This window comes from Heloderma suspectum, chromosome 1 (genome assembly GCF_057233095.1).
Source record: "Heloderma suspectum isolate Gila_16-S chromosome 1, 16-S_ref, whole genome shotgun sequence".
Taxonomy (NCBI): domain Eukaryota; kingdom Metazoa; phylum Chordata; class Lepidosauria; order Squamata; family Helodermatidae; genus Heloderma; species Heloderma suspectum.
The window spans coordinates 384,456,313-384,480,157 of record NC_139458.1 but is presented as its reverse complement, the minus strand read 5'-3'; the positions used below and the strand labels follow the sequence as shown (position 1 = coordinate 384,480,157).

The 23,845-nt window shown below is 42.8% G+C and overlaps 1 protein-coding gene across 1 annotated transcript in view; it reads left to right on the top strand.

Annotated features, from left to right (window-relative positions):
* Window positions 1-23,845, top strand: part of KIF6 (kinesin family member 6) — a 271,710-nt gene that overhangs the window by 52,414 nt on the left and 195,451 nt on the right. The window contains exon 7 of the mRNA XM_084828534.1: window positions 18,796-19,002. Within this exon, the coding sequence (XP_084684660.1) occupies window positions 18,796-19,002 (207 nt within the window). The remainder of the gene's footprint in view (window positions 1-18,795; window positions 19,003-23,845) is intronic.

Here is a 23,845-nt window from a genome sequence, read left to right as displayed (position 1 = left end):
TGTATGGCACTCTGGGCTCCTTTTTGCAAGTGTGTCCATTGTGGAAGTAAGTTACCCCTGACTGACAGACATTGGTTGTGCCTTTTCTGTCTGGGAGAAGGGCATAAGATTGAAGCCTGTCCACATTGTCAGGCATTTACCAAACAGGCTCGAAGGAACTGATCTGATTGCTATGAACCATTCTCTGGAGGAAAGCACTGGAGGATGTGGTGGAGCCTAAGGAGAATATGGCCCAACTTTCTTCTAGCCCTGTTGAGGGTGTGTCTGTCTTGCTACAGCCTGTACAAGTATCAGGGTTGGAATCGCTGCATGGTCTAGCTCAGAATTCAAGACAAACTGAGTCTCCGAGCAGGTAAGACCCACCCATACCAGGGTGGTCGTTGACACTTCTGTTGGCAAAAAAGCTAATAAAAAGGGCCAGAGCTTCAAAATCATTGGCTACGTCTTCTAAGCCTAAGAAGAAGAAAAAGAAAAGCTCTAAAGGGGTGGCAGAATCAGTACAGGACCGACCATGATCACTGGTTCTAATTGCCATTCCTGCTCCTCCACCAATGCTACAACCCCCAATACCAATGGCTGTATCAGTCCTGATGCAAGAACCAATTCTGATCACATCAACATCGGAGGGTGAGAATAGGGACACTTCACCGATGGAACCACCCCCTTTACCACCTCGCCAAGATCAATACCGATCACCTCGGTATGGCAGTCCTCGAGAACAATGCCCTGTGTCCCCGGACTCTATCTTCTTGATGGTGTTGGTACAGAGGGATCATGCCTCTAGACATTATGATCATGTCTCTAGACGTAGGCATCAGTCCTGATCCAGATCCCTATTCTCTGAGTAGGATAGGCACTCAAAATGGCAAATGTCTTACAGGAGATCTCGATATTGGGACATGAATCATATGGACCAATACCACCGGCAGTACTAGTATTCTCGCTGGGAGTCCTATGATTGCAAGGCTCACTGGTATCAACCAGTGCCTTTGGCCATGGTATCGAGACCATCAGACGATGATGGAATCTTCCTGGTTCCCCCTCCAATTATAACTTCCCAACCGATACCTCCAATTATAACTTCCCAGCAACTGCCTCCAATTATAACTTCCCATCCATGTATAATTTCCCAAATAATGCTTTCAGGTATAACTTCCCATCCAAGTATAACTTCCAGTCCTAGTATAACTTCTCAACTGATGCCTCCAATACCAACTTCTCAGACAATGGATCAGTCACCCTTGCAGCCTTTGCCAGTTCACCACTTGACCAAGGTTCCTTCAGCTTTGACAACTCCGTCACACCTGACAGGGGTGCAAAATGCCTGCCATCATAAGCCAGACCCTTCAGGGGCCTCCCCACTTTTGGATACTGATGCATTTCAGTTGGACTCAACTTCACAGTCTTCACTACGCCTCTCCATTTCCTCTCCAGATGCAGCCGTGGGATCCCAGGATGCTATTTCCCCATCAGAAGATTTGGGGCAATTCTTGGATCAAGTCATTCATATGGCCAGCTCGTTAGGACTCAAAACACAACAACCTGTCCCTATCATCCAGGATCCAGTGTTTGATGCTGTGAATATTGAGCTCTCACACCCGGTAGTGATTCCACTTCTTCCAGCTCTGCACCATACCATAAAACAGTTGTGGAAGGCCCCCTCATCTATGCCTCCCCCATCTAAATGGCATGAGGGGATGTATCGAGTTTAGGATAAGGAGGTTGAGTTTCTATTCATTCACCCTGCCCAAACTCTATTGTTTTTGAGTCAGGGCAGGGTAAATCAAAGCTTGTTGTGTGTGTTTTTAAAATACTTTTTATTCTATTTTTTAACTGTATAAATGAAATAAATGATACCAACAACCTAATCAATAACTACAATTTCCCAACAATACAGTATTCTTAAGAGGACACAGCAATAACGGAAAAGAAAGAGAAAACAAGAAGGAGAAGGAAGGGGAAAAAAACATGAAAAAAATATAAAGGATTATTTAAAGAAATTAAATTTAAACTCCATTACACAGAAACTTCAAATCCCATTCCGCTTAAAAATTATACCTATAACATTGGCAGTATTACAATTCAGTACAGCCTAAATAATCAAACTAACATTTCAATATCATATCATCAGTCTTATAGCAAGGAAGCAGGCCTACAATTCATTTCCAGTAACCATATATTGCCCTTCAGCTAACATATAGTAATAAAGCTTAACAATTTAACCAGCCAAAGATCTTACTAACCACTAATAGTGGTGATAATAATTTAAAAAGGAGATTTAAAAGGATACATAATAATAATAATAATAACAAATCACTAATAAATTTTATAATGTTATATAATAATAAAGCTTAAAATCAACCTCACAACAATTTTTAATATATTTTGTACTACATATATAAATGAGTGTGGTAAATCAACCCTTGTTGAGGCAGCACAGAGCTCATTGTTTGGATTCCCTGGCAGCTGAGGTACTCACATGGGGGACCACTACAGCATTCTCAATGCAGCGCCTCCTGAGTGTCATGGCTGCAATGACATTGGTAGTGCAGTACACCTTTCATATGAGAATGTTGCACAACTGGTTCCTCTGCAACTCTGATACCAACTGGGACACCCGCTGTACCAGACTTTGATTACCCTTGGGGGTAAGGACTTCATTGCACTAGTAGGCAGTACAAGATCATCTTGTGCAAGGCATGCCATTCCTTCAGCCCTCTCCATCCCACGAGGTGACTACAGATGCATCCCTTTTGGGATGGGGAGCTCACGGTGGGGGCCTCACAGTGTATGGTTGGTGGTCACCTGGGGAAGCCAGCAAGCACATCAACCTGCTGGAGTTGACGGCAGTTGACAAGGCACTCAGGGCATTCAAGCTGGATCTGTTGGGAAGACTGGTCCAGTTAATGTTGGACAATACCACAGTTGTTGCATACTTGAACAAGCAAGGAGGAACGAGATCACTCCCCCGATCACTCTCACTCTCCTTATTTTCCATTGGTGTGTGTCCCATCAGATCAGTGTGGTTGGGGTGGACAATGTACTTGCTGACTGGCTCAACTGGACTATGCTGACCTCCCACAAGTGGGAGATGGACAGGGAAATCCTGACTGATCTCTTCTGGTGTTGGGTCACACTGGAGATTGACCTCTTTGCCCACAAGGACAATGCTGTTTTCCCAGTGCTTTGCAGCCGAGTGGGGCTGGACTCAGAATCAATGGGGAATGCCTTTGTGTTTCCATGGACAGGGGCACTGTTCTACATCTTCCCTCCCTTTCCACTCATCACCAAGATCCTGGCAAAGATAGCTATGGAAGACACATGGTACGTCCTGATCACCCCGTGTGGCCTTGCCAGACTTCGATTGCTCCACATCTGCGCCTAGTAAGGGACCATTACAGTTGGCTTCCACAAGTGTCGCATCTTCTCACCTGGGACCAATGCAGAATTTGGTAACTAGACCTTCAAACACTCTGCATGATGGGGTGGAGGATCTGATTGGTACCGACGAGGAAACCTCTGCTCTGATCCACCACATCTTCGATGTCATTTGTAAGTCCTCAAAGGGACGGTTCTATGCCAGGAAGTGGGCTGCTTTCTCATCCTTTGCTAATTCTGAAGGCTTTCACCCTCTTAGGTGCTCCTTGCACCTTGTTCTACAGTTCCTGCTGTTACTTTTTGACAGAGGTTTGAAATGTTCTCCTCTCCATGTCTGTCTGGTAGCTGTCTCTGTTTCTCACCTTCCTGTGGAAGGCTTCTCCATCTTCTTGTATCCAAAAGCAAAGCAATTCCATCCAGAACCTAGCTGCTCCAATTCAACGGATGGTAGCGAGTTGGAACCTATGAGTTGTATTGCAGGCGTTATCTTCTAAGCCATTCGGACCACTGGTGACAGTAGATCTTCCTGTCTTATCTTGGAAAGTAGTGTTTTCGGTTGCCATTACATCGGCACAGTGCTCTGGTGAGCTAAGCGTCCTGCAGGTTGACCCTCCTTACCTTACTTTTTACAGAGAGAAGGTGGTTCTCTGTCCTGACCCCAGCTTTCATCCTGCCAGCTTTCTTCTCTTTACCATCAACTCCATGTGAGTCAACACTTCACACTCTAGATATTCACTGGGTGTTGGCTTTTTATAAATGAGGACTGAGTTATTCAGACAGTCAACCCGTCTGTTCGTCTGTTACGGCAGGAAGCATAGCAGGTTCCCGGTCTCAACACAACACTTTGCCTCATGGTCATCAAGTCAATCATGTTCGTGTATGAGGTGACTGGCTCAAACTGTCTGCCCCACTCTGAGCACACCCAACTCATGCTTACATTCGACAGGGGAATTCCCATCCCTGAACTGTGGAGGGCTGTCACCTGGTCAAGGCCATCTACGTTTATTCAGCACTACCACCTGGACGCTCGGGATAGAGCTGACTGCTCCTTTGGTTGCATTGTCCTCTCTTCTGTGTTGCAGTAGGATACTGGCCCACATCCAGTAAGCCAGCTTGCTACTTGCTCATATGTGTGATGCACAGAGACCACAAAGAAGAAGGACAGTTTGCCTACCTGTAACTGTAATTCCTCAAGTAGTCATCTGTGCATTCACACAATCCATGCACTGTCCCCCCTTCGGTGACATACTCGAGTTTGATGTGGGTACTGAAGATCTATCTCAGTTCCAAGGCGACAATGTTGGTCTCAAGGAACTGAAGGAATACATGGAAATCTGCTAGGAACATGTGTGCTGGGCTGGTAGGGGAGGGTTCCTGCCAAAATTCCTCAGCTATAGAGGTTTCCCAAAACAGGGCTCTGCACAGCCACAGAGCCCATATGTGTGAATGCACAGATGACCTTGTGATACGTTCCATGGGGTTTTCTTGGCAAGAATACTGGAGTGGGTTGCCATTTCCTTCTCCAGTGGACCACATTTTGTCAGAACTCTCTGCCATGACCTGTCCGTCTTGGGTGGCCCTGCACGGCATAGCTTATGGCTTCACTGAGTTACGCAAGCCCCTTCGCCACAACAAGGCAGTGATCCATGAAGGGGATGAATCAGAGGTCGGAATTAAGATTGCTGGGAGAATTATCAACAACCTCCGATATGCAGATGATACCACCTTAATGGCAGAAAGTGAAGAGGATCTAAAGAGCCTCTTGTTGAGGGTGAAAGAGGAGAGTGCAAAAGCTGGTTTGAAACTCAACATTAAAAAAACTAAGATCATGGCATCTGGCCCTATCACTTCCTGGCATATAGAAGGGGAAGAAATGGAAGCAGTGACAGATTTTACTTTCTTGGGCTCCAAGATCACCGCAGACGGTGACTGTAGCCATGAAATTAAAAGACGCTTGCTCCTTGGGAGGAAAGCTATGGCAAACCTAGACAGCATAGTAAGAAGCAGAGACATCACCTTGCCAACAAAGGTCCGTCTAATCAAAGCTATGGTTTTCGCAGTAGTAATGTATGGCTGTGAGAGCTGGACTATAAGGAAGGCTGAGCGCCGAAGAATTGATGCTTTCGAACTGTGGTGCTGGAGAAGACTCTTACGAGTCCCCTGGACTGCAAGGAGGTCAAATCAGTCAGTCCTAAAAGAAATCAACCCTGAGTGCTCATTGGAAGGACAGATACTGAAGCTGAAGCTCAAATATTTTGGCCACCTAATGTGAAGAGAAAACTCTCTGGAAAAGACCCTGATGCTGGGAAAGACTGAAGGCCAAAGGAGAAGGGGACGGCAGAGGATGAGATGGCTAGATAGCATCACCGATGCAATGAATATGAACTTGAGCACACTCCAGGAGAGTGCGCAGGACAGGAAGGCCTGGCGTGCTATGGTCCATGGGGTCACAAAGAGTCGGACATGACTGAACGACTGAACAACAACACAACAAATGACCACTCGAAGAACTACAGTTACAGGTAAGCAGCTTGTCTGTATTATAATTATGACCAAGATGGGTGTAATGGCAGGATGTACGTACTCAGAAAGGCTCAGAAAAGAAAATATGTAATGAGAATAGCTCTTCACCTTAAATCTGTAAGCAGACCTTAGAGCAGCAAAGTAATATTTTCAATGACAAATTTTCAGACTCAAGGCAAAATGATTTCTGATTTCTGGCACCTGGAAAGCAAGATGTTTTGGCAGGCTCAAAGCACTTATTTTGGCTTCTGTAAAATGTAATGGTCTGGCTTTTTAAGAGCATTTGTATGTTAATACTAACTTTGCATATCTGGTTATGTTATCATCCAGAGTAGAAGTAAAACATTGTTTTGATTTTTAACCTTTCAGTATTCCATTTCTTTCTGATGAAGCAGTATACTACCAGAATGACTTGGTGATCATTTCTTAAAATTAGGTTACCAACTTCACATTGATAGAGACAAATTCAGAAGCTACTATGGCAACCAGAAAACATCTGCAAAACATAGTCTTTAGGCCTGATGTATATAGTCAAGTTCTTATGGCTTATTTTCATCTCCTTTCAGCAGAGCCAACATTTTCAGGAAAAGTTATTAAGAAAGTTACATGTTTCTGAACACTAGAAGCAATCTCAAAATTTCAGCCAGCATTAGAGTTTTCTTGAAATTACTAATAAGAATTGCCTGTTAATTAATGCTTCTGAACTCACAATTCTAAATAAAAAACAAATCTGTTTTTGTAACCATTTCAGGGAAGGGGAAAGTTACCTTTAGCTAAACCTTTTGTCCAGGTAATGGCATATTTTGCTGTTACTTGAAGCATATGCGTGGGGGAGCAAGTCAAAACTTGATTTTGTAAAATCTGTAGTCATCTGTTCCCAGTAGTTACTTTTCTAAAGGAAGCTTATATGGCACTATCATGCCAGAATAGTTACTCTGGTCATGATGTGAAGGAGCACTATGTCCTAAGTTGTACATACGAGGCAGAACACATGTGGAGCCAGAGTTCTGCATGATTTTGACACCACAGCCATCAGATGTTCTCATCAGTTTGAAAGTGGTTTGTCTCTTTGGTAGTAGGAGCTGCCCCATGTGTGTATATTGCTTCTTTGTATGGGGCACTATCCAATTCAGCACTAGCACCAGCATAAATTACATTGCACTAGCATAAGCTATCTCTAGTGAATAGTGTTTGCAGATGCGATGGGTTTTCCAGGGAAACCTGTTGCACCAGCAAATGCCATTGGCATTGTGCTAGAGGTCGCTGCTGTCAGGAGCACCCTGGCTGCCTTCTGAAATCCTCAAGTAGCCCAGAATCAACAAGCAGACAAAAGCGCTCTTTTCCAAGGCTTTATTTCCATTCAACCTAATGACGCTTACAGATGCTAATTGCCTTAGCCTAAGAGGGAAACGTAAGAGGGAGCAGCCTACCAGGGGTTTTTAGCCTTAGGGAGTCAGTTGGTCTCCATTTGGAGGGACAGGGCAGGAAGCCTCTGAACTTAAGGGCTAGGAGGAGAGAGTCCACCCCTTTCCCGTGGGTCATCGGGGCACAGCTGTTGTTGTCACGCCAAGTGGGCTGAGCGCCTCCACTCGGTGCCTGCAACCTCTCACTTGTCCCTGCGCTGGTGCCTCGCATCCAGAAGCTCCAGTTGTACCTCCCTCTCCCTGCCAGGGTCACTGTCACTCTCAGGAATGTGAGCAGGGAGGGACTCTCCCTCCAGCTGAGTCTCTGAAGAGCGAGCGGGTTCCTCTCCCATGGTTTCTATCTCTTCCTCAGAATCAGACCTGCTTTGGGGCTCTATGGGCTCCGATCTAACCCTGACAGCTAATGTGAGCACAACGTATTTTTTGTTAGAGCTAGTGCCAAATTGGATACTGTCCATGGTTTTTAGTAGTGAGCCTTGAAACCTTCTGATAAGATGTTACTCTCAGTCAATTGGAAAGTGTTAAGTATGTTGTAGAGTCATGATTTTTCAGCTGAGTAAAGAAGCGAACGGGTTCTGTCTTCATAACCTCAATTTTGTCTTTGCTTTTGACCTTTCCTGACCATAATTACTGCTGATCTTCACATTCAGAATGAGCAAAATCATCCTGGTCTGAAACTACTTATGAATGCATATAGGGAATGGTATAGCTGAATGCTCCCTCATCTAATCTCTGTGCTTCTGGAAAGCTGGCATGTTGAGGAGAGGGGTTCTAGTCTGACGTGGAAGCCCATTCAAAAAATACAGTCCTGTACTTGAATGCTGAAGTGCTAAGAGTCTCAAGGGAGCTGTGCCATATGCTTTTTTTCTGAGTGTGTAAATTGTCTCATGTGTATATGTTAACTGTTTTAGCTCTGTATTTTATATCATCTCCCCCCCCCCCCGAGCCTAGTGTATTCATTTGATCTCAATTTTATGGACACATCAGATGTGGTTTAAGAGAATTCAAGGAAATTCTTACAGGAGTCAAGATAGCAAGATATAATGAAGCTATAGCTCATCATTTTCCTGAGAAGTATAATCAGGAAAGTTTTGCTAATTTTTCTGGCTTACAGATTTGCTTCAAGGGGAAGAATTGTAGCTTGTTTTCCTGCTATCATTGCTCAACTCAGCAATTTCTTGAAACAGAGTAAGGTGGATTTCCAGGTGGATTTCACTTTCTTATGCCATTCAGCCAACACAAATAAAATGGATCTAACTGAAAGAGTGTGCTTACTATTTACAGTGCTTTCAAAATTATGTAGGTCTTTCAAGCTGAAAAGGGCTTTATGGTTTGAGTAGTTCTTTGTAGGATTTTATTTATCTTCAGCAACAAAAAAGTTGAAATAATGACTCATACCATGCAGAAGCTTCAGAAATCTCAAATCTTGTTTTGTTAGGAAGGTAGCTCAAAGTGGGCATGCAATTCAGTCTCCAAAGCAGTATTCATTTTTCCTTAATGCAATTGTAGCCTATTTTAATGAGAGAGGAAATATTTCAGTAGAGGATTTTATTGCTTTAGTTCTCTATTGCTTCAGTTTAGGAGGCAGTGCATATGAAGTTCTATCACTTGTGTTTGGGAGTGCCTAGAGCAAAGAGTTTTGGCAGCGTTCACATATTGCTTCAGTGGAAAGTAAAGATTTTGAATATTTGAAGATGACCATGGAGACTTATTCCTAACCTCAGCACTGGGGTTACTTTTCTTTAAACTACTTTTCTTATCTATGAGTGTATACCTATACATATTCCACATTTTTAAGCATCATTTCAGTGTTTGAAGTATTTTAGCTAAAATACTAAAACTTCAACTTCTCAGCTTTTGGTCCTTAACAGACAATCCGGCACTTTTAGAGAAATTGGTGTATTATCCCCGCTCTGATGTCATTCCAAATTGTTAGGAGATTGTTTTGTTCTGCCAAAACTTCTTTGTTGCTCTTTTATATCCTAAAATACTGGTAATATATTGTTGCTATTGCAGAAATCGAATTGTGCCCAGAAACAGGTTGAAAGCCAGTGCAGTTGGTACAGGAGTGGTGTAATATGGTCAGCAAAGTGCACATCAGAAAGCTATCTAAGTGCTGCATTTTGCATTACCTGCAGTTTCTGAACACTCTTCAAAGGCAATCCCATGTAGAGTGTACTGCAGTAGTCTAAACAGGAGGTGATTAAGGCATGGCCCCATGTGGACAGATCTACCTTCTCCAGGAAAGGATGCAACTGGTGCATTAACTGAAGCTGGGCAAAAGCACTTTTGTTCACAGCTGCTACATTGACCTTACAGGAGTAATGCCAGGTCCAGAAACACCCCCAAGCTGCAAGCCTGATTCTTAAGTGGCAGTGCAACCCTGTCCAGAATAGGCTGTGCCCCCAATCCCAGATTAGCTTGTCTACTGACCAAAAATACCTCCATCTTGTCTGGATTGAGCATTAATTTGTTAGCCCACATGTAATCTATCACTGCATCCAAACAGTGGTTTAGGACTTCAACAGCCTTCTTGAAACCAGTTGAAAAAGAGGAATAGAGCTGAGTATCTTCAGCGATGAGACCCAGCCACTAAGCTCCATATTACCTCCCCCAGCAGCTTCATGTAGATGTTAAAAAGCAGAGGGAACAAAATAGAGACCCGAGGAAACGTATAGGCCAGGGGTGAGCCTGTGGGAGGTTGGGGGCCTTTTTTGTCCCCTAGACTCCCCCCTGCTGGCTGCACTTTATGGGGTGCTGCAAAGCCTGCAGGATGCCCCTCAAAAAGAAAGACACCAGTTTGCTACCAAATTAAATGGCAAACCACTCTGTAGCACTACAGAGTGCTGCAAGGGTTAAACCTAGCTAGTTTCCAAGCGAAATTAAACCCTTTTGGCTCTCTTTGTTGCTAAAAAATGTTTTTTAAAAATTCCAGGGAGCATCAGGAGTCACAGTGGTGGGTGGCGGGGGCTACATGCAGCCCGTGGGCCAAATGTTGACCACCCCTTGGCCAATAGCCAAGGGGCTGAGCTATAGTCCCCCAGCACCACCTTCTCAAAGCACTCAGGACCAGAACCACTGAAAAAGAGTGACTTCAAGTCCCTTACTGGCCAAATGTCCCAGAAAGATGCCATAGTCAATTATATTGAATGCCGGTGAAGTCCAGCAGTACCAACAGGGATGCCCCATCTAATTCCCCACATAGGTTATCCACCAAGGCAGCCAGAGCTGCTTCTGTTCCAAAACTGGGCCTGAACCTGAATGGGAAGTATTCCAATATTCCATTTCATCTAAGAAAGCCTGGAGCTGAGTTGTCACCACCCATTCTATAATCTTACTCAAAAAGGAAATATTAGAGTCTGGGTGATAATTATGTAGGGTGGTGAGATCCAATACTGCTTTTTTAACAGTAGACTCAACACAGCTTCTTTTAAAGGGACTTGGACATGGCCTTTCCTTAAAGAAGCATTTTCAACCCGCATAACCCAACTGGCCAGTCCCTCCCTGACAGCTTTTATTAATTAGGATGGACAGGGAACCAAGTGCTTGGCCTCACTGCCCCCTCCCCAAAACAGCTTGTCCACACCTTCAGGCTCAACAAGATGAAATTGATCCATCAAAACTGGGCAAGTGGTTGCTTCAATCGTCATCCCAGAGACTTCTCTCAATGTAGAGTCCAGATCAGAATGGATGTGAGCAATTTTATCTGCAAAGTGTCTTGCAGACTCACCACAGCAGGTTGTTGAGTGCTCCCCTTCGCCTCTCAGGCCTAGCATATAACATTCCCTTTACTCCTTGAAAGAACTCCACGGGATGACTCTGTGCTGATATAACGGTGGCAGAGAAGATGGAAAAGATGGCAAAGCTGCTGCCATCACCACCACAGAATAGGCCTTAAAATGGGCTGTCGCCTATGTTTGGTCTTATTTGTCCGGAGTCTTTCTCTATGGACACTGTAGCCATCTACCTAAGAGTGTCATTGCCCTAAGTTCTTCAAAAACCAAGAGGCTCAAACTCGGGACAATAGGACAGGGCACTTAGGAGTGATCACGTCATTTGCCCAGGTCATCACCCCATTCCACAAATCAACCAGGACTTCCACAGGGTCATCAGCTCTAGCAGCTGGAACAGCCCCCAGAGCATTCAGAAATCTGTTAGGATGCATCAGTCTCTGAGTGTACCATTCAAGTCATGGGTTCTGCTGATACTTTTTGGGGTTTCAAGGTTCTACTATGGATCAGATCTCGAGCAGGGATCAGGTTCCTCAGGAAGCAAGAGATCAGCAACATGGAAAGCTCCAGGTAGTGTTAGGACTGGAAGCCAGAGAGGGTTCTCTGTATGTTGCTCCAACAAAGGTCTGCTTCTTCATCCTAGAGAGTGAAGTCAAGTGGGCCTTAGGAAGCATTACTAACAACAAAGCTAGCGGAGATGACAGTATTCCAGCAGAGCTATTTAAAATCCTAAAAGATGATGCTGTTAAAGTGCTGCACTCAATATGCCAACAAATCTGGAACACTCAACAGTGGCCACAAGATTGGAAAAGGTCAGTTTACATTCCAATTCCAAAGAAGGGCAATGCCAAAGAGTGTTCAAACTACCCTACAATTGCACTCATTTCACATGCCAGCAAGGTGATGCTCAAAATCATACAAGCTAGGCTTCAGCAGTATGCGAACCAAGAACTAGCAGAAGTACAAGCTGGGTTTCGAAGAGGCAGAGGAACTAGAGATCAAATCGCCAACATTCGCTGGATCATGGAGAAAGCAAGAGAATTCCAGAAAAATGTCTATTTCTGCTTCATTGACTACGCTAAAGCCTTTGATTGTGTGGATCACAACAAACTGTGGCAAATTCTGAAAGAGATGGGAGTACCAGACCACCTTACCTGTCTCCTGAGAAACCTGTACGAGGGTCAAGAAGCAACAGTAAGAACCGGACATGGAACAACCGATTGGGTCAAAATTGGGAAAGGAGTACGACAAGGCTGCATATTGTCGCCCTGCTTATTTAACTTATATGCAGAGTACATCATGAGAAATGCCGGGTTGGATGAATCAGAGGTCGGAATTAAGATTGCCGGGAGAATTATCAACAACCTCAGATACGCGGACGACACCACCCTAATGGCAGAAAGTGAAGAGGATCTCAAGAGCCTCTTGTTGAGGGTGAAAGTGGAGAGTGCAAAAGCTGGTTTGAAACTCAACATTAAAAAAACGAAGATCATGTCATCTGGCCCCATCACTTCCTGGCATATAGAAGGGGAAGTAATGGAAGCAGTGACAGATTTTACTTTCTTGGGCTCCAAGATCACCGCAGACGGTGACTGTAGCCATGAAATTAAAAGACGCTTGCTCCTTGGGAGGAAAGCTATGGCCAACCTAGACAGCATAGTAAGAAGCAGAGACATCACCTTTCCGACAAAGGTCCGTCTAATCAAAGCTATGGTTGTCGCAGTAGTAATGTATGGCTGTGAGAGCTGGACTATAAGGAAGGCTGAGCCCTGAAGAATTGATGCTTTCGAACTGTGGTGCTGGAGAAGACTCTTACAAGTCCCCTGGACTGCCTGAAATCAGTCCATCCTAAAGGAAATCAACCCTGAGTGCTCCTTGGAAGGACAGATACTGAAGCTGAAGATCAAATATTTTGGCCACCTAATGCGAAGAGAAAACTCTCTAGAAAAGACCCTGATGCTGGGAAAGACTGAAGGCAAAAGGAGAAGGGGACGGCAGAGAATGAGATGGCTAGATAGCATCACTGATGCAATGAATATGGACTTGAGCACACTCCGGGAGAGAGCGCAGGACAGGAAGGCCTGGCGTGCTATGGTCGATGGGGACACGAAGAGTCAGACACGACTGAACAACCGAACAACAACAACAAAGGCCAGAAAGGCCTCATGACCGCCACCTACTGGTTAGTGGAAAACACCACAACTAAGTCTTACATAAATGCCAGTTACTTTAATAAAGCTCCATAACTTTTTGGGGACCGTGCTTCTGAGATTCTTAAGTTGGAGAACAGACTCCAAAGAAAAGCTTGCAAAACCCAAGCTCTGGAGCTAAGTAAAAAGAAAGCCCTGTTCTGTACTATGTATCAGACAATCCCAGAGAAGATTATCTCTAGTTTCATCCACTTCACAAACCTCACAGAAAACAGAATAAAATCTCCCCCAAACAAACTGATTTCTACATAATGTCAGCTCAAGATCGCAGGTTAAAAATCTGAAAGTCAGCCAGAGCTGGATAGACCCCCCCCCCCCCCGCAACAACAAGCCCACTCACCCACCATTTCTGCCAAGGCTGTTTCATTTCATGGCAAATCTAGCTTTTAGCCTCTGATGAGGGCAAAGGAAGTCTGATATCAATTGCATCATGCCCTAATGTTTCTTTGGCTGCTTGATCTGCCATTTTGTTACCATTAATTCCCTCATAAGCAGGGACCTAGACAAATCCAAACCCCAGATGATACAATTTGAAATTCAGAAGACATATCTCATTTACTAACAGAGATATACTCCCTATATCCCTTTGTTGATTAGCAACAAACCTGGTAAAAAAATCAGATAAAATTACTTCCTGCTCTAGTCTGACATCCCTAACCCATTCTAATGCCAGCATAATAGTTGGTAGATCAGCTGTCATTATAGAAATCCAAATCAGTTAGATCATGGGTGTAGTTGATCAGGAGTTGATCAGGAACACTGATCAACTACCGAACATTTCTGTGTAATTATAATGATGATGATGATGTGGGTATTTACATGTTGTTCTAGTAAAAACAACAGATTGAGGCAAATTACTGATAGGCTGGCTCATTTTCACAATTTGCTCTGTGATGGGGGTACCTGTGTCCTTGAGGATATGGCAAGAGCAACTGCTCCTAAGAGCTTAGAAGAGACTAGAGACAGGATGCATCTGCAGAAGCCATACTGTTTCTTCTCCAGCAAGACTTGTCCTTCTATATGCTTGATGGTTTTATTTTTAATAATGCTTTCCACCAATTTACTTGCAACAGATGTTAAGCTGAACCTGTATCAAGACTGAAGTTTGAGCATGCTCAAGGCCTGTCAGGAACTTTTGAAAATTCACATAAAATATAAGGGCATGCCTAGGAGGTGCTTCTGCTCCTAGTTCAGTGTTTTAGTACTCAACTGGAAGAGCAGAAGTTCCCTGAAAAGGAAGAATGATATGGCATGGAAGAACTTCGCTTTGACATATTTCTTGGGCATCCAAACAATAACTCTGTAAGAATGGATTGAATCAGTATACCCATTCATCCAAAACAAAAAGCCCCATGTAGATATTTGAAAAGATGTACAGGGATAATTTGAATTTTGTTAAGATTGAGGGCAAGACAATATTATTCAAAAACTATATTGGAAATAGTTTGCCTGTTCAGTTCATTTAATGTATATATCTCCAAATACTTTCAATAAAATCAGCCATAAGTTATTTGGTTCCTCCAGATTTTATGCTGATGATCCACGTTACTATGGATGGTAACTATGGATGATAACTTTTCATATGACCACTGTGATAAATTTGTTATTATCTAACTTATTGGTTGCCATCACAAACATTTGAGTCTGTTATCTTTGTTTTAATTTTGGCAAAACTGGACAATTTCATAATACCGCACTAGAAATGTGCGAGAATAAAAATCTGGAATAGCTCTGCAGCAATTTTCTAACCAGAAGCTAATGCAATATTGAATATTGTTCAAAGCTACAAGCCTTACTATATCCAAACATTAAATACCACTAGTGAACAACTAGGGTTCACCTAGAATGAACCACACTGGGTATTTTGAGATGGCGTGTGATAGCCTATTCTGCCATGTAATCGTTATAAACTATGTAGTTACTGCTGATAAGTTTTTCTGGGGTGAGGTGGGGAGAACAATCTTTATCATGCAGAAACAATATAAACTCTGTGTTTGTCACAGGGTCTCCTTGAATTGAATAAAATGTTTCCTTTGTGCTCTTCTTATGATGCCTTGAAGGATTGGAGCACTGTAATTTATGATGTAATGGAATCCCTTTATAGAAGAAGTTATTTGCAAGTCACGGAAACCCATCTCTTTTTTTCTAGATATACATTTAAAATAGAAGCCATCTGTTCTGAGACTGACCCATTCTGTAATCCTTCTTCATCTTAATGACTTCAGACACACATGTCTGGGATGTTTTTAACAAGATCAAGAAAAGCTCTGAAACCACCAGCAAAATCTTGTAGTGCTTTAAGTCCTCATTAAAGGTTTTTCTTTTAATTTCAAGTTGTCTGAACAGCTGCATAGTGAATTTGCAATGAAATTTCATAAAGGAGATGCACAAGTGGTGATGTTGACAAGTGCATTTCTTTTTCTTTGTGCCAAATATCAATGTGTGTGGTAGGAGCAAAAAATGTCAAAAGGGGTGGAAGCATTACAGTTGCATTTATGTTCCATTATCGCATCCCATAAGCAGCTTTCATTTTTATTGGCTTACACACCTTGTTGAAGTTTTCTCTTGTAGGAAGGCATATTGACTAGAACATGGAATAAACAGACTTCATGATGTCAAAATCAAGTCAGTCTCCCCCCCCCCCCCAAGATCTGTAGATCTTGAAAGCTTGCCCACAATTTTTTGCATTTTTGTTGGTGCTAAAAGGTATTGTGTGACAGTAGATTTTGGATTTTGTCTTATGGACAAACACAGTTTACTTTGTTTTATGGAATAACTAGTGTATGATGAGGGGAAAAAACAAATTATGTCTAGATAATTAAACAGTTTTTACAAAAACAGCTTGCTATGCCACAGTGATTTCTACATCAGATCTGCTTAGTTCACAAATTGTAGAATGGGGGGAAAAGCTACCAATAACCTTGCCCTTAAAGGAAACAAAGTTTTGGTCTTTTTGACATGTACACTACTCCTAGGAATAAGAGTTCTGTAGGCTAGCATACTTTTCTCAGAATGTCTGCAGTACTTGTTTACCACTGGCCAGTACTCTGTAACCTGCCATGTCTGCACTGCAACATGTATTGTCTGCACTTTCCTCCCACCTGCTGTGATACTGTGTCCAAATTTGTACTGCCTTAGAGATAGGTAAGTTTCCTCACTTGAGCTTCCTCTCTGGCAAATATTTCTATAACTGGACATCTTGCAAATCCTTATCCACTGCCTTGGTTTAAAAAAGTGATGTTGTATTAGGTTTGTTTTCTTAATTGTACTTAGTGAATTGCCATAATTCAGCCTCAATAGTCTTCACAATAATAAAATAGAATACATGATTTATATAGAATGAACAATTCTTGCTAAATCTTACATGAGAAGGGAGAAGGACCAAGGAGGATGACAGCAACAGAGGGAGCAATCCTACGGTGATAGTCGGCCACCTCCAAACTCTGAGGTGACCACCTATCTAATGCACGATGGGAGGATCACGGAGGGGATCGTCTCCTCCGTTCTCCAGCCACCGTGCATTCGTGGCTAGATGGCCAATTTCAGCTGTCTAAGCATGAGACAACAGAGCGCGGGGTGGGGAGGCTGGATGACACATAGGAAGTGTCGTACTGGCACTTACGAACTCCCCGCCCCCCGAGAACACCCCCTTTCCCCTCCTCTGCACTGCTCTTCCGAGCACAGAGCACAGGGACGATCCGCGCTCCCTATGAGGTGGCGGGAGGGGGTAGAGAGGCGGTTCCCAGGAACTGTCCGATCCTGTGGCCATCTAGCCGCTATCTAGTGACCATAGGATTGTTCCTTAAACCAGAGTTTATTTGACCCAGAATAACCCAACTAAAAAGAGGCCCAGGATGTGATTCTAATATACTGGAAATGGGCATACAGCCAAATACAAATGTGTGTCAATAAGAGCCAAGGTGATCTGCAACGTAGACATGGAGTGAAGTCCAGTGATGTTTTCTGCTGATGGAACTATTCCCATCAGCAGAACTGGGAGGGTGTGATTCCCCCTCCCCTTGTGTACCCTCAAACTTTCAGGGGTCATGGGGCACTGAAAGGGCATGGAGAGAAGGAGAAAGTCCAGGACTTCCGCTTGCATACACCATTGACTCATGCCCATGGTTCATTTTTTATCTCTGTCACTATAATGCTTTAATATTGTATCTACTTGGGTTCAATATAATCAAAATGTCATGTTGAATATATACTGAGGCATGTGGTCTTCCTTAGGGAAGTTATTGCCCCTCAGCCTCAGTTTCCCATTTGCAAATTGGTAGTAATAATTGCCTACTTCAGAAAAATTGTAAGGATAAAAAGTTAATTACTGCACATTGTAAAAAATATATAACATGATTAATATAATACATATTTATTTGTTCAAAGCCTTTTTAGCTTGCTCTGCAGCTGAAAAGGCATGCAGAGCAGCGTACACAAGATGAATGAAAACAAACCAGTCCATGCCCAGAAGTTAATAGTCTAAAAGACATAAGAACATAAGAAGAGAAGGAAAAGGTGGGAGGAAACAAACACATTCAGGCACTAATTCTTAACATTACATAGTAACCAATAGACTAATGTAAGGGTGCAATCCTATGCATGTTCATACAGAAAAATGTATGGCTGGCTAGGGCATGCTGAAAGTTGTAGGACTTTTTTCTGTCTTAACATGTATAGGGTAGTTCAGAAAAAATCACTAATGGGAGACATGATAGAAGTTTATAAATTTCTGCATGGTGTGGAGACAGTGGACACAGAGAACTTTCTTTCCTGCTCCTACATACTACAACTTGGGATTCAGGACAGATAAGAGAGTAGGTTTTTGTACAACACACAATTAATTTATGGAATTTGCTGTCACATATGTGGTGATGACCACTAGAATAGATAGATTTAAAAAGGGATTAGACAATTTCATAGGAGATAGATTTACTAGTGGCTATTAACCATGATAACTTGTTCAGAGACAGTATAGACTGAATACCAGTTGCTGGGGGCAACGGGATTGGAGGGCTATTGTCTTCATGCCTTCTTGCGTCCTGGAGGTCTCCAGTTAGCCACTGTGGGAAATCAGATCCTGAACCTTGGTCTAATCCAGAAGATTTCTTATGTTCTTAAAGCATTGGATGCCCTATGTAAAGGGCTTCTTCTAGCAGAGACTCACACTGGGGGACCGGGGAGCCAATTTTCATTGATTGGCCATGTGGCCCATTGCTCCCCCTGCCCCAGCTGCTCTGGAGGGTCAGCGCACCTTCTAGAACAGTATGAAAGGTGGAGCTGAATGCTGCAGAGGGAAGGAGGAAGCAATAAAAATTGCCTCCTCTCTGTTTCTCCAGCAGAGCATACTGTGAGTGGAATTCTACTCATGGGAAGTTTGAATCACAATGTGTTTAAATGCATCTTTATGACCTGTACTTTTAAACTTAGACCCAGTTTCTACATGATCAGCAGATAACTTTCTCCTGTTGTGTGTAAGCTTTCTTGTTGGGTACTGTTGAGTGAGTTTTATTATTTTTTCTCCCCTCAAAGACTCCAATGAATCAAGCCTCCACACGTTCACACTGCATTTTCACAATTCACATCTCAAGCAAAGAACCAGGATCTGCAACCATTCGACGGTCCAAACTGCATTTAGTGGATCTGGCTGGTTCAGAGCGTGTTGGGAAGACAGGAGTTGGGGGCCAGTTGCTGACAGAGGCCAAATATATCAATCTTTCATTACATTACTTGGAACAGGTAAAGTTCACATGAAGTCCAATTCTTCATTTCACTGCTACTTTAGAGAAGTACTTTGTTTTTAGAGTGTACATGTTCCATTGCATTTGACATAAGGGCTATTTAATTTTGATTCAGAGTGGAATATGATGTGCCTCAATATGGTGAATATAATTTCTTTTATGCCATTTTGCTACTCTGTACCTTTTAACAGAACTTCCTGTATAAAGGCAATTTTAATAGCAGCTGTTGAAATGCAATAATACTAATTTTGTTGCTCTATAACCAAAGGAAGGCAGATGTATTTCATGGAAAGACTAACAAACCTTTAAGAATTTGATCTGAATTGCTTCTTATTCAGTTGTTAATACAATGGCTTCACATCAACCCTTTGTAAAAATAAAAATGTAGGTAGAGTTTTATTTTCAAGATTTCCATGGCTGGTTTAATAAGTTCCCTACATGCTTTCTCTAAACCCTCGACAGTGATTTGGCCAATCCAGCCTGCTTCTCTTAAAATGCTGTCATTTACGTTCACTAGAGTTCTTCTTTGTTACCCAGAATAAGAATTTAAATATACATCTCAGCAAAATTATACAATCAACATACACATTTTTCCACCCTAGCATTTCACATGTTTTGTATTAGTGTCCCCATTATGTTGTTCATTACATTTTTTTTCTTTGTTCCACAAAACTCGGATCTTAAGCTTGAAGCACAATGAAGTTGTATTAATAAGCTGTTAAATAAATTATTACTACTGCGTTTATTGCTGCTGTTTTAATATAACTTGAAGAACATTATCCATTTTTTCAAGTATTCTGCTAAAAAAAAGGAAAAAGAAAACATCACACCTGCTAGAAGACTTTTTTTTTAAGTTTCATTGTACAGTATTGTTTTCGTAGCCCAATAAACATTAAGAATAATGGCAGGCTTTTGTTGATTTTGGAGTGCTCATGAACTCGGTGCTTTTTCCAAAGGTTTCTTTAAAGCATTTATAAGCCACAGTAACTGGGTACATGTCAGCCCATGAAGCAGACAGTCGTGGAGAATGTCAAAAGAAAGAAGAACTGTACAGTATGCTTTGTTTAACTATGTGCCTCACGCTTTTTCCCCATTGGCATATGGGAATTCAGAGTAGAATATTTAGATTTGCTGTAAATGAGAAATCTTTGCAAATAGTTTATTTTGTCTTCTGTAGTTAAATCGTTGCTCTTGGACTAACAACATATTTAATAAAATCTTCGGTCCTAATGATTCTACCAGAACATCTTCCATTGTTAGACAGCTGCAACATCAGTGTAGTATCTGGAAAGTGCAATGAGCTTGATGAAGACAAACAAATTGAAGCTCAATCCAGATAAAACAGAGATGTTTATGGTTGTGGGTTCATTTGACTTACTTCATTTGCCTGTTCTGGATGAGGTCATTCTCACCCTGGAGAATCAGGTTGACATCTTGGCATTTTCAATTCAGAGTTCTTCCTTTTAAAGTATGCATGGCTCCTAGGGTGGTTGCCCATCCCAGGGCATTTGGACATACATTCCCATATCTGGATGATTAGATACTTGTCCATTCAGAAGAATGTTTGCTGGTCACCATCAAACTTACAGTGATAATCCTGCAGAAGTTGACTATACATTTGAAGAAACTAGACTGTGTGCTTACTCAAAAGATATGTGGGGATGTAGATTTTTTTCTTAGATTCTGTGACTGCCAGAGCATATATTGTCAGTTGGCAGAGCACATGCCATCAAACAGATATTTGCCATCAAACAGATTTTACCAGTTTCCATCTAGGCCCAGTACAGTTTATAAAATTCAATGGCTGCAGGGCGTCACCAGCTTTGAAGCTCCATTGGCAATACTCTGCTTCAGACCACTCAAGTTGTCATCTGTCCAGTCATTCAAGACAGGCAAGACAAAAAGCTGCCCATCCTGCAAGCACTTCTGAAGTTTCTCTGACATGGGCTGGAGGATGTGCATCTCTGCAAGAGAGTTCAGTTTGCTTTGCTTTCCCTTCAGTGTTGGTAACAACAGATGCACTGCTGTAGGGATTAGGTGCTTGACTGGCAGATGGTCAGAAGGAGAACTAGCCCTTCATATCAACTTACTAGTAAGAGCATTGGGGACCTTCCATTTACTTCTCCAAAGTGCAGTGTTTTAAATGGCAACTAATATCACAACAAAATTTTACACAAACAAATAAGGTGAAACAGGGATGGGGAAAAGGAAAGGTTCCTCCTGTGCAAACACCGGGTCATTACTGACCCCTAGAGGGGTGCCTGCTTACGCTGGCGTTTTCATGGCAGACTATAGCGGGGTGGTTTGCCATTGCCTTCCCCAGTCATGACTACCTTTCCCCCAGCAAGCTGGGTACTCATTTAACCAACCTCAGAAGGATGGAGGGCTGAGTCGATCTAAGCTAGCTACTCAAGACCCAGCTTCCGGTGGGATCGAACTCGGGTCATGGGGAGAGTTTCGGTAGGAAGTCCCTGAGGTGTGGCACTGAGGCATGGCATACAGTGTCTTTCTAGTGGGAATCCATTTTAACAGGGAAAGGCAAGGTGTTACTAAAACCTGCCAGTCAGGAGAGCATGTTGATAAATGAATGGTCTCTGAGTGAGTCAGTAGCACACTTGCTGTTCCAGGGTATTCAAATGATTAACCTTTTGCAATGAGGCCAAAGGAGAAGTGTGTTCAGTTTTGTGGCAGAGCAGGTCACAATCCATTATCACTTGAAGGCCACTTTCCAGATCAAGTGGTCAGAACCCTGTTCTTAGGGTTTTCAACCCAACCCTCTAGCAGGTTGACCAGGCTAGAAATAGACACGTGCAGCTGCAGTCTCATAACTCTGGCTTGGCTGAGGTAATCTTACTGAGTTTCCTGGCTCAGGTATGAATGATATGGCTTCCTTTATATTTCAGATCTTCTGTTCCAAAATCAGGGAAAGTTCTTCTTTCATTCTGTTCACAGATTACACCTCAAGGTGTGGAAAGTATAGCCAAGGTGTGGAGAATCCAGCACGTTTTGAGGTGATGAGAGTAGGTTTGACACAGTGCTTAGTAAAGGTGCACTTCGCAGCCATCTCAGTCTCCGGGTGCTTCCAGACAAGGCTTTTATAGTGACATGGCCCTACCTCAGACACAGAATTTTATGGGGGCTCCAGGCATCGTCACCTTCCACTTGTAACCCTTCCACGTTTTCCCACTCGTTCTTCCATCTTTTATCTCTGTTAAAGAGAAAAAGATGGAATTGCTGCACAATGCCTTCTGATTGTTAGCTGTGGAAGCAACATCATTTTCAGCACCACTGTCATTTTCTTGGCAGTGTCCAGGAAATATTCAACAAGATTGAATTACAAAAGTGGATGGAAATGATTATATCATTAGGTGTCATGTAAATGGCTTTAGATCCACCCATATGTAGTTCATACTTGACAGCACATTTTTGAATATCTTCTTTGATTGGTGAGAGTGGTTTGGCACAATCCTCAATAAAGGTGTACTTAGCAACAGATTGGAGAGAAAAACCCACCGTGTCCTGGTTAACACTGAACTTGGAAAACAGTTTAAGTATAAACTCCAAATTTAGTATACTTTGCATTTTGTTGCATTATGTCCCTAGAACTCTCCATTTCTATTTACGATAGACTTCATATTTAAGGGACTCTGCCCTTTTTGGCTACTTTGTAGGGGAAAACAAGAGGCCTCAAGCTTCTCACAACTACAGTCTGTTTCTCCTATCCAGCAATGTAGTGGCAGTGCCGTTTGGTAAGCCAAGCTCATTCTACATGTATTCAACCATCTTCAGCACCATTAATTAGAGGGTCTTGGCATCAAGTGTCTGCAAGCTAGTAATCTGGTCCTCTTCACTTACTTACGTCAATCATTATGCAGTTGACATTGATTCATGGACAGTGGTCACAATGGAACGAGCTTTACACATTAATTGGCTCAAACTGCTTGTGGTCACAAAAGCCTTCTGGGCAGTCGAAGCACACAACGTGGAATGATCTCTCCAAATTGCCACGGATAACACCATGGTGAGAGGTTGGACTCGATGGTCTTATAGGCCCCTTCCAACCCTACTGTTCTATTATTCTATAATTTTTTATATCAATAAATAAGGTGGAACAAAGTCTCTCTCCCTCCTACTGCTCACTCTGAACTTCTGGGACTGGTGCATACTCTGCCACATTGTTCCTGTTCCCATTCATCTTACAGGAACATCAAACAGCAGAATGGTGACCATCCTTCACACGTGAGAGCTTGCTCCAGCTGTCATGTCCACCCCCACTATTGACTTCTTTGCCACAATCCTGAACTCGATTCTCTAGGCATACCTTTCTCCTATATTGGGGAAGTACATTGACTTATGCCTTTCTTCCCTTCCCACTCACTACACATGTTTTGAACAAAATAGAGAATGACAAAGCACCTTGTATCTTAACAACCCCATGGTGGCCAAGGCAATGTGGTTTGCGACGTTGCTCCTCCTGACCGACCATGTTTTTTTTCTGTTTTCCTCATTGACCAGACCTCATGATGAATGTGGGGGAGGGGGAGATCAGACACCCTAACCTCAAAATGTTATGCCTCACAGCCTGGAGGGTAGGTGACCTAACCAGTTGTCCAAAGAGCTGTGGGAGGTGATGACTGCCTCGCGCAAACCCTCCACTCGGGCCTCATATGCTGCAAAGTGGGGGTATTTTTGGCTTTTCTTGCATTTGTGCATCAAAATCCAGAATCCTGTAGTCTTCCTCAAATATTTGACTTCCTCCTTTCTCTTAAGAATAAAGGTCTGGCACTCTCATTTCTTAAGGTTTACTTAGCAGCACAATCAGCTAATCATCGCAAGATCAA